Source organism: Sinohyriopsis cumingii, chromosome 12 (assembly GCF_028554795.1).
Source record: "Sinohyriopsis cumingii isolate HCF-2022 chromosome 12, ASM2855479v2, whole genome shotgun sequence".
Classification (NCBI taxonomy): Eukaryota; Metazoa; Mollusca; class Bivalvia; order Unionida; family Unionidae; genus Sinohyriopsis; species Sinohyriopsis cumingii.
Genome location: NC_142972.1, coordinates 13,397,031 through 13,409,645, shown reverse-complemented (window position 1 = coordinate 13,409,645; position 12,615 = coordinate 13,397,031). Strand labels below are relative to the sequence as shown.

Sequence of the window (12,615 nt, the reverse complement as noted above, 5' to 3'; positions counted from 1 at the left end):
GATGTACCTTCTTCACTGTTAAATTCTTAGTTTTTTGGCCTAAATACTGTTTGATAACTGATTCCTCTTGTCAGCTGACACTTGAATGTGCAGGGCAGAACACCACAACAGCAATTTGTCAGAAACTGCAGGCCCTGTAAGATTTTCTAGTTTATGAAACTTCACTGCCATAAAATCTACTGAAGAGCATTCAGCGCTTCAGTTATGATGCTTTTTTACAAATGCCTGCTTATGTTTGCACATTTTAAAGGGTGTTACTGACAACATTTGACTTTAAAGTGATGCCACATCACTAGATAACTTTTGTAGGAGATCAGCTTGTTGCTACCACAACTGTTCATGTGCAATGCATTTGTTATTTATATGGTCCAGAAATAGCTATGTTGGTGTCACTTGACATCGTGATCAAACCTGGTAACTGTAACCTTGATATATTGCTCATTTTATCATTGAAAGTACCTGGAGATTTGAATCAACATCATGGACCTCATCATGCATGAGTTATCAAAGGAGAGGTATATTATGGCATACGAGCTAAAGGTGCCAATACTTAGTCTAATACTACTTGGTAAAAAGTGAAGTTCCTGTTTTACATATGACCTGTGCCTGCAGATAGTGGAGGTCTCAAGTTATTGTGAAGTGAGCATATATAATCTATTGTTGGCAGTAAAGTCACATTTCTGTAAGGACATTTTCAGAAAAGTTGATTAAAACAGTCATGAACAAGCAATGACTTAACTTAAAAACTTGAAAAAACAGATGTTCCCCTGTATAGAAAATAACATAATAGAATAGAATAGCATCAATTTGTTGGCATATCAGTCTTGTAATGATAAACTACATATAAAAAGCAGACTGTTGTTGTCAAGTCCATTATGATGGGGAAAAAGGACAGCATCTAGTCTACATTGCTTGCTTTTCCCTTGTTTACTCACATACTTATATTTCTAAGCTAGAAAAATATTTTTATATTAAATAAAGAGTATATTACTTCTGTGGTAGAAGAGTATGATTTAACAAGCAGTGCTAAGATCTGTGTTAGCTGTTACCCCATCATCAAGCTCGACTGATCAAAATAAAGCATGTCCCCAGTCTACAAAACTTGATGAAAGGGCATGCCAGTTTGAAACTGCTAAAAGGAGAATGTATGTACTACTGTAGCATATTGCAGAGATAGTTTTGTCAGACTCCATGGGCTTGTATATTATGTTTCAGATAACAACCCACTCCAAGCTTCTGTCATCAACAGACAAATCAGATATATATCGTTCAGTAGGAATTCCACCTGAAAGGATTGCACTGGAATCTCTACAATCCTTTGACACTGAACAGCAATTCAGCAGTAAAATCAGGTAAAATACAAAACATATATGCTTTAAATACCTAAGTTTATAGTGTTTGATAGCAGATAGTATATTTGATTCAATGATGCCTGAGGGTCCTTGAATGTGTGCAGAAGTATATATGAGAAATGTGATTAAAAAAATATTGGAATAAAGACCATTATTAAAAATTACAAATTCTGTGAAAGATTTTTTTTCTTCCGAAAATACACCGGACTGAATCTGACCATATTTTGACAGCTGGCTTGCAGGTCTTTCAATTTTTTTATTATTTACATATGATGTCAGTCTGTATTCCAGTTGGTGGCTGCTATTTCTTGAAATAGAAAAACCTAAATTTACTTCACTCAAAAGCTATTAAACAAAATTTTCTTAATACTCAGTGTACTCTGTGAAAGCAGAGAAAACATTCTGAACAGAATTTAGCTGAATTTGAAAGAAAACATTAGGCATGAAGATCTTTTAAACTTTGAAAATCCAATATTACAATCATTTCTTAATTTAGAAAAGCCTTTACTTCACTCCTCTTTGAAGGTGATAATTGTGGCACAAAATATCCTGGCATGAAGACCTTTCAGAACTTAAATAAAGATGCAAATCCACCTCTCAATTTGGCCACTATTACTAAAAATAGAAGAACCTTATAATGATGTGGAGGAAGAACCCAAGAAAACTTCGGAAAGAACCACCAACCCATGGGAAGCTACTGGCAAGCTTTCTGGTGTACCTACGTTGGGCAAGCCTGAGACTCAAATTCATTTTGACATAGGTCAGATGTCCATAATCTTTGAAGGCGAGCACTATAAATCATTAGGGTACATGGAGCCCCATGGTGGAAAGGCCATTTTGTTTCATGCAAAATATGCTGATAAGCCAGCAAATATAGGTGCAGATATTTAAAAAAAACAATAACCTCAAAGGAACTTTTTTCTACTAGCCAGTAAACATTAATTTTAGAAAATTTGAAAGAAAGCATTCTGCCAATCCAGACTACTTAGCCAAATTCATGTCATTGCATTTGACCATGAAGTGAATTTGAGTTAGATGAATGAATGTTGTCCCATTTGACCTCTTGTTATTATAGTTATTACATTTTCCACTTTAAAGATGGATGGGTTGTGTGACACAATCTTGTTTCTGCAAAATGTTTGGCAGTTACAGATGAATTTCTTACATACTTGTTAATAATATGATCATAACAAGAAGCATATAACCTTGGCAGTTTTCCATGTTTGTGGAAATTTATTAGACCAATAGAGTCCTTTCACACTGTTCTGCACATGCAAAGATGCCTAGAGATCCTGCATTATTGTATCAGCTTTTGCGAGATGCGCAAATGAGGGGGCAGTCAAGTCACTGTTCTTATTTACTACATACATTGGTAAACACACCAAGTCAAAACTACTGAATTATATCTTGTTCAGGTTGAATAAAATGGGTGGGCATGATCACTGTGCAATGTACAGATGTAACCTCTGAAGGGGTAGAGTTAATAACAATTGTGGATTTTATCAATTTCTTAAACAGTTGAATCTTAAATCACAGTGGATTCCTGCCTCAGGTTGTAATTATCTGACAAATACTGAAAAATGTCAACTCTTGCATGAAAATATGTGGATGCCACTCTGCATCTGGAAAACAAAACAGGACAAATAAAGATAGTGTAGATTATTTGCCAAGTGTTAAATTACCCCAGATAAATGTACATTTTGGGAAAAAGTGAAAGACTCAAACAAGCACAAAGTCAAGCGAGTAGTTAGGAGTTGTTGATAATGCCAAGATAGACAACCTTGCATCAGCTTATCTACCACAAAAAAAAGCAGTTGAATGTTAAGCTTTTATGATATACCAAATTGTAGTGAAGTAGAAATATGCATTGATATTCAGCCCATAAGCATATTATTGTATCACTGCCTGACAGTCATGCATTTTGTTATTATCTGATACAGTTTGTATACAGTGTATGTGTACTTAAGACAACCCTCCCAGTCCTTGTGAAAGTAAATAATAGGAAGCATATGGATGCAAAACCAGGTTGATTCATCTGGTGATAGCTTAAAAATATGTGAAAAGGTACATTTTGAAAATTCCGATTAGCTGATCATGTATATGTGTATAACTTTATTTGCTGAGGGTGTGTAATACATTAAGGTAATATTGTTTTTGAAGATTAAAGAAACATTTCAAAGTCTTAATAATATATGGTTATTTTATAGTTTAGCAATATTAATAAAGTCTAAGTTGTAGCTCTGGTACAATGCCAAAAATTAATGGAGTAGATTAGTTGGATAAAACATTGTATTCTAGGAAATATATTATTCACCGACTTAAAACTTCAGTATAATTTATCGGAAAAAATACAGAGCCAATTTCATCACCAAAACATTTTTACCATATATGTATTTATGCTAATATAAAGTCAATGTCTTACACAGCTCAAAATGTCACTGCAATAAAAATGAATATTGTTATATTTCATCTATCAGCCCATAGTTGTCATGGCAGGTAAAACAGAAAATAGAAATTTAAATGTGGACTACACCATTTACCATATATGTCAACACATACAGGATAAGAGAAAGTAGCCTGCACCTCAATTGCAGCTATCGACTATTTTCACTCTTTATTATTGAAGAGGACTAAGGGGAGCTAATAATGTTCAAGGACATTCTTTTGACTTCTTTTTTTGACTGCCATTCACAGCATATGATGCAGTTTGTGACTGCAGTTGGTCTCAAAGTTTATCATAGATTTGCAGAATATTTTGTATATGTTCCAAACATAAACTTCATCTGAGGATTGATGACATACTGTACTTGCAAGAAAAGTGAAACAAATATTGATTTGACATTTAAATAAAGGCTTTTGACATGTGAAGAAAATAAACGGAAAAAAGAATGGAATAAAATAGCATGAAAAATACTAAAGACAGAGAATACTTTCTAATGTGTATTATTAATCATATAAAAATGGATTGTATCAACAAGAACCTTTTTGCTCAGGACATTTCATATTTTGGTCATGATACTAAGATGTGCATTTAGTCTAATCACTTTTGTGATTTTTATAGCAGTTATTGCTGTTTAGACTCTCAGCAAGAGACAACTAAATTAGTCTTACATTTCCTTTTGCTTGAAACCATACTTCAGAATGTTTCCATTATCCAGTACGAAATTTTGAGGAGGACGGATTTCAGACAGGTTTTTTAAGCATTTTCCGCCTAAACCATAAACTCTTTATTAAAGAAGCTTAGGCAAATTTCAAGCAGACTTTTGGTGGATTTCTGACAGACTTTTAGGTGAAATATACAAATTAGTTCTACTTAAAGATTCCACTTATACAAAAAAAATCCATCTAAGATTTCCACCTGAAATCAAACCCCACCTGAAATTTCCATCTGAAATAAAAATCTGCCTGAGATATCTGCTTAAAAAAGAGCTACCTGAAAAATGTCCAGATATGAATCATCCTATAAATAAAATCTGCTTCAGATTAAACAACCTAATGATGCTTAGGAATTATTGGGAATCAATGATATTCAAATTCTTTTTAAAATGGATCATACATTTTATTATGACATACATTATCAAATAAGATTTAGGTTTTTCTTGTCCTCATTTTCTTTCTCACATACAGTGTTTGTGATGGCATTTATGTCTTTTTCATTTCACTGAAATTTTGGTGAGATTTCACAAAAATATTGTCCAAACTTTAATTTAAATTTTGGTGAGATCTCATTAAAATTTCACTGAAATATTGGTGAAATTTCACAAAGATTTTGACCAAACCTTTCACTCAGATTCTGGTGAGATTTCAAAACAATTTTGGTCAAAATCTTCACTGAAATTTTTTGCCAGATCACACTAACATTTTATTGAAGGTTTGGTGAGATTTATTACAATTTTGGTGAGATTTCAGTAAAGTTTTGACCATTATATAGTATTTTACTGAAATTTAAGTAATTTTAAACAGAAATTTCAAAAGGTTTCAAATAAATAATGGATATGAATTAAACAAGACTTTATTAACCAGGGTAATATCTCAGTGTACATGAAACAAAATTATACAGCTGTGATAATTATATGACATCCAAGAGATATGAGCATTGTATTGCGGACTTAATGTTTGAATATACAAACAAATGCTGTTGCGATTCCTTGAATGAGTCCTCGTTCCATGAACAGCCATGACAAACATTTATCATCATAAAATTACTCTGATTGTACTCTAAATTCTAACACAACTTGAATATTTGTATAATATATAAAACAATAATACCACTCACAATGTTGAAGGATGATTCCACTTGTTGGCCAAGAAAACTCTGCAAAGATTTGACCATGTTTGATAGACATGGGTATCTGACAACAGTATCAACAGTTCTTCACCAGTGATCTATACGTTGTCCCTCCTTAAATTCTGGAAGTTAATCAGTTTGGAATTATTTAACTTTGAAATCATCCTGGTTCAATTCCTTCTTATTTAACATGTTAGCTGCCACTGTGAAGCTGTTAATTGTAGTTCAAACCTTTGTAGCAAAAACTGCAAAATGCTAATCCTGGCATTTAGTTTTCATATAGGTTGACCAGTTATGCTGCCATTGACTTTGCATTCAAGCCATTCTCATTTCTGCACATTTTTCAAAGGGTTATTCAACTCATGTCCCGCTCAAAAATTTGAAATAACAAGTTTGGCAAGTATGCTCATTTCCATCAGTTTTTATTACGCAAAGATTCATTGGGCAAGTACTAACTTTTGACCAATCAGAAAGTTCTTGACAGCAATCATCTATTAAATAATATACAGAACAAATACTTATTAAAAGGCTCATTGCAGAATGGGACCAGACAGAGCATTAAAAAAAAAACAGTTTCAGAGACAATATACAAAACAGGGTCCATATTGAGGAAAATCGGATTCATATCAGTTAAAAAGCAAAATTGTGCTTTAAAACAGAAAACAATCTTGTTTGAGGGCATTTAAATCCACTTAAAGTTAAACAAAAAAACACAAAATAAACCAAGATGTGAAAAGAAGTTATCATTCCCAAAATGAACAATAAAATTACAGCTATCAGAAACAGGAAATATAAACGTTGTTGAAAATTATTCAGATTGTACAAGAAATAAAATATGAGTTTTATTAAAATAGAAAAAAGGTTTGGATTTTTTTTTGTATCAGTAAAGTAATATTTTTTATTGAAATGTCAGTGATATTACAATTACAAAATCTCACTGTGTTTTCAGAAATATTGGCAAAATTTGAGTGAAATTTCAGTCACAAATTCTCACTGATGATTTCAGAAATTTTGGCAGTCAGTGAAGTTTGAATCACAAAATCTCACTGAAATTTGGTGAAGTACCATCATTTTGGTGATAAAAAGGGCAATTGAGTAAATTTCATTGAAATTTCTGTCATATTTTCACTAGGGTATGATTTTTTTTTACATAATATATTTTAACAAAAAGAAAAAAAAATTGTTTCTCAGAGTAAACATCAGATCAAGTCCAAAATCCACCTTGCCCCAAATTTTCAAAGTTCAAAGATACATCTGTGCTTGTAGTTCTTTTGATAAATTTTAGAATTACACCTAACATTTCTACTAAAATCAGCCTAAGTCTAAAATCCATCTTAAAGTAGGAAAATGAACTGGACAATCAGAATTTTTCTGTCTAACAGTTATCCTTTAGGAGGAATATGAAAAATAGTACACTTAACTATTAAACAGATTCAATCTGTTGCCTTAGCCATATTCCCAGTCTGCCTAAAGTGTGTCTGAAATTGGGTTTTGTTAAGCAGAATAAACCCTGAATCCACCTAAAATCCAGGGAGAATCTGCCTAAAACGTTTGTACGGGATGGGTGTTGAGGGTGGAATCTGGGAGAGGCAAGTGTATATTTTCAGAAGCATTTCTTTCACCATTCTTCCCATTATTACTTACTACAGTTAGAGCAGGACTTGTTTCAAATATTTGGCCAGGAATGCAAATTTCAAGTTAAAATAGGCCAGCATTCATTATGCAGCCAAGACATATACTTGAATTTTTTAAAATATTTCAGATCTGTCCTTCAGTCACATCTAGAAGAAGAATCACTCCTTGTGATTCAGTGTGACTCGGGAAACACCAAGGCTAATTTGGTGGCCTGTGCCAGATACTGTATAGAGGATGAATATCAGCACATAAAGGACATCAAGGATACCAATGTCAAGCGAAAAGCTCCCTGCCATGTTGTCTTCATTATTCAGCTACCCAGAATTGCAGGGGGGTGTTTTAGTGGCTTCCAGGTGAGCTTTAGAGATGCTTTTGTCAAACACAATAGAAATTAATATCCTGATCTGCATCTTTGCTAGCCAAGATTTCGTTATGATAACCCTATGTACACTTTGGTGTATTGAGCAAATATTTCTGTGCTTCGGGTCTGTAAATTTCATTGGCAAAATCAACTTGTTCAAATTTGAACACTGTTCCTACATGATTGAGACAACAGGAGCACACAGCTTGAAGGGACTGTTAAATAAACAATTTTCAGTGCCAGTCCATGTATGTATAAATACATACAAAGAAGTCAGTACCAAATACTCAATATTACTAATTCTCATATAATCAGATTTACAAGTTAGTGTGTGAAAAATGATTGTTCAAGAAGCTTTTCAGAATCATTTGCAACAAAAAGGTGTTTTTTATTAAGTAATTGTTACATTGCTCAAACTCTCAGTGGTAGGTATTCAAGTGACCTGCATTAAAAGCAAGGAAGCCTTGTACTGAGGGATATATCAACTAGTCTGTTTCATTATATAACATGACAACACAAAATTTGCGTATTATGCTAGCTCATATTGTGATTGGTTTACAGACAACTAAAATTTAAAAACATAAAATCAAGTGTCAATAATAAAACAAAATAGAGAAAATATAATTGGATCCATGACCATACCCACATCCAGGATGGACATTGGTATGATGAAAGGCTTGATAGCGAGGAAACCACTGTATTTATGTCATAATCTAAACATTTTGCTTGAATTATATATGGAATGAAATGCATTTCAATTGTCTTTGTCCCATCTGAATTTAAGTTCAGCATACATAAGAAAAGTGCAGCAGTTCTAAACCAAAAGTTCAGCACCTCTCTGATCATTGTACAAACTTTTCAAACAAATTCACACAGATCTGCAGAGTTCAGAAATTGTTTCGTTAATTCAGCATTATTTCAGACAACAGACATACCTTAATAAGCCCATAATAGGTTAAATGGAAAATATGTTAAGATGTAAAATTTTAGCAAGGATTCAGCAACTTTTTAAAAGTTTTCAAAAGTTCAAATAATTATATCAATGAAGAAACTTTTTCTTCATTTAATTGTTATATAGCTTATATGAAAATCATTAAAAGGCTTTTTTGCTATAGGTATGCAAAATTGTCTGAAAGAATAAAAGGCTTAAAATGAAAAGATTTACTTCAAATCTCAATAACATTATGAGATCCAAAAAGGATTTTAGTCATTCCATTGGGATAAATGAAATCTCAGGACTAACTGAAGATTGCACTATCAGGGTCTACTTCAGATGTTGATATCCTGGTGAGATTTTTATATCCCCCTGGGATCCCAGTTGATTTTAATGGGATCCGGATGACATTTTCTGTTAGGATGACACATATACAGTATTCCCTCATTATAACACTATCTATGCATGCCACATAGTATTTTGCTTGATAGTGAGAACATCTTATAATAAAGTACATAATGCATATGATTTTCACTAGATGAAATGGGGTCCATGTCTACTTTATAGCAGAAACTATGAAGGGGCTTATAGTGAGAGAGCAAATTATGTACCTCGATAGGTCTCTTGATATATCTGTCAAGAATATTTACATGTTCTCAATCTCATCTTAGTGTGAATTGTGGCAGTCCTTCCATATTGATGATCCAAGGGTACAAATTGCCCCCATCATGGAAATGCTAATGCAAAGTCAATGGCCAGTCAGTTTCAATGTTTTTCATCAAGTATTTTTTAAAAAAAATATTTATGTGCATGATGTAGTTAGTTCAGTTCATCTTATTTCAGTGTGGGCTCTGGCACTCTGCCCATATTGATGACCTGAGGGCACAAGTTGAGGGCATACCCCCCATTATGCAGATGCTGGGCAAATCTATAGGTTCCATGATGGAGAGAGCAATTAAAATAAAACTGAAAGCTGCAGCTGATGCGAAGCAGATGTTCATGGTCAACAGGGCTGATCAAAATGACACAGAAAGCAAAAACACTGATACAGAATTACCAAGGTAGGACTTGTCTTTGCACACCATATATTGTTTATAGGTGATAAGAATAATAATAATAATATACTAATAACGTACATGCCAACCCTTATGCTTTTCTTGTAATCTTTACACTGTTTTCCCCAAATCATGTTTTATGTATATGGATTATGCTGTTTTGGTACATCATAATATAAAATGAAAATAAAGCAATTAAAAGTTGTTTTTGTAATTTTATTATCATCTTTTTAATTCAGCTCATATATGTTTGAGAATACTTTTAAAAAGGTGACTGCTGCATAAGAGTAGCATAAGAGTGCTTTCCTCATTTGCTATTTATAGCAACTATATGATCCATTTCCAACAAAACAGACAGGTTTCTTCAAATGCAAACTTTGCCTAACAGATTCAGTTTATTGCTAAGCTAGTTAGCGAGATAAACAGTCTATACTTTTAAAGAAAATGGCACCAGAAGGATCAGAAAAAGAACAAATCAACACCACTTTACAAGCTTCAAAAGAAGAATATGAGAGTAATGTAACAGAGCACTCTGAGCACAGTGACCATGATCATTGCAGAATTCCAGTTCAGTCATCCAAGTGTAGACTAATTGAAGTGAGTGCTGAATATAATTAATTTTTCAGTACATTTTGTGTTTGTAATCTGGTTCTAATCCACATGGATTTTGCCCTTTGTGACAAAAAATTTGACCAGCTGCAGAACCAGGTTAGTCATAAAAATACATCTTTTTCATACGTGCTGTAATTCTGGCATGTAATATATAGATTACACTTTTTATACCCAAACTGCTGTTTTTGTCACTTATAATAGCAATAATTACATTTAGACTTCTCAAGGAGTGTAATACAGTTGGTATGATCATCACCTTACCAACATTTTTTGGACCATAAATATATAAGTTAGACAAATATTTAGAAAAGATTCCATTTTTATTGCACAGAAAACTTTAAAACAAACAATTTTTGCATAGCGGTCAAAATGTTTGAAATTTGTTGTGTAACATGGAAAAACTCCATACTCAGGGCCCTCCCCAACATGCCCACCAGAATCAACAACCTCAGTGATAAGCTGTATACCTACCTACATCCTGCCACAGGATTCTACGTGTCCTTATCATAGTTCTGTCCATTTGCAGTCCATCTCTTCCAATGTAGTTGAAAGAAGTAATACTCTAAAATATCAGGGGCTAGGACTGAAATGGAAATTGCACAAGGCAGATTGGGAAATGTTTCAACCCCTCTGTGAGTCAAATTTAATAGTCAATCATTTTCAGATATGTTGGATCCAATCCTTATGTTTACAAGAAATACTACAGGATGTTCCTTGGGATACAATGCCAAAGACTTTGACTATTCATACACATGTCAACAAACCATGGTTTGATGCAAAACATGATGCAAAGATGCAACTGGGGAATGGACAAAGGTCATTTAAAATTTCAGCTCTATCCAACGACTGAATATTTTAATAAATTCAGTATATCAGTATAAACTGAGCTAAAGCTTGTTGTACCATAGAGAGAGAGCGAGATGCAAGCTTGGGGATTCTTTGTCTCTTGGTTGAACTCTGCTTGTCAATTCAATCAGTATGGAATATGGCACAGAAAGTCATTCTCAAGAACAAATATAGCTGTATCAACCAGATATTTCAAGTAAAATGGATGAAACTTTTCCTAAACACACATCGAGAGAGAAATATTCTGAAGGCTGAGCTTGTAAGAAAACCTAAAAGAAAAGGTTCCTGATTTCAAATCCACAAATGCTAAAAATCTAAATAAATCTGCCACTCTCAGAGTATCATGAGACTTGATAGAGACCATGACTCTTCAGCAGTAGTAGATGATATCCATATTGTTACGGGGTAGCGTTGGCTGTTAAACTTCCGGTAACCACTCAATGACTCCCTATGTTCTCTGTGGCTCATAAGCTCTCATCAGAGTAAAGGCCTAGTTGAACTTAGACCTTAACTCCAAGAGGTTTCTGATTCTCTGATGAAGTGGGGAATCCTTACAATAAGAATGGGACTAGTGATGAAATGCAGACTCAGATTTTAGTTTCATGTGATTTATTAAGTGACAGACTTGAATGGTATTAAAGGTTTATTTAGACCCAAACATCAGGTACATCACTTCAAATAATAATTCATTAAGTTTAACATCACACCATGGTTATGTGCAGTTGGGCAAACATAGGTAATTTAAGTAACAGTGTTTATGATAGAAGTTGATATTAACATTTATCAGTGTCAAAGTTTAATGTTCAGATGTTATATTAAAATTATTGTTTAGTGATAGACCTTTTGGAACATTGGCTAACCTTTCATTAAATTCATATAGGTTAATTTCAAAACAGAGCCTTGAGAAACACTCAATGGCTGTAACAAAAATAACTAACAGTATATGTACAAAGTCTTGAGAAACACTCAGCAGCTTTACAATTTAACAACTAGGTATTGGAGAGAGCTTTGAGAAAAACTCATTTGCTCTCTATTCAAACATGCACTTATTATCATTATTATTATTATTTGATAACCTATTCCTATTGAATTGCAATAAACATCATTATTCAAACAAGGTCTGCAAGAAACCCTTGACTGGACCTCACAGGATCATGATTATACTGTCTGAATACTATTTGACTGGTAAGCAGATATGTAAGCTGAGATTTCTGTATAAACATAACAATGAATGAATAAAGGTCCATAAAGTTTTTGTATGCATATGTAGATTTTACAACTTGGTTTTAGCTCTATCCAAAATGTTCTATAAAAGAAACATTATTTTCTTTGCATTTATTTATGTAGATATTGTGAAATAACTATGAATTCTAATTCACAGAAAAAAATAAACAAAAGTGCTCTTTCTAAATGTATGGAGCTTGTAAAATGACCCTCAAAAATCCAAACAGGTCCTAGAGGAGACACTGACAAGCCTTTTATACCTCCTGTGGAATTCTGCAGAATTCTGCACTTGGCAAGGAAAATTCTGC

General features: G+C 33.3%; 1 protein-coding gene across 1 annotated transcript in view; it reads left to right on the top strand.

Moving 5' to 3' along the window:
* LOC149786021 (E3 ubiquitin-protein ligase rnf213-alpha-like) overlaps positions 1 to 12,615 on the top strand; it is a 559,813-nt gene that overhangs the window by 350,077 nt on the left and 197,121 nt on the right. The window contains exons 41-43 of the mRNA XM_089978097.1: positions 1,216 to 1,352; positions 7,403 to 7,628; positions 9,414 to 9,631. Of these exons, the coding sequence (XP_089834223.1) occupies positions 1,216 to 1,352; positions 7,403 to 7,628; positions 9,414 to 9,631 (581 nt within the window). The remainder of the gene's footprint in view (positions 1 to 1,215; positions 1,353 to 7,402; positions 7,629 to 9,413; positions 9,632 to 12,615) is intronic.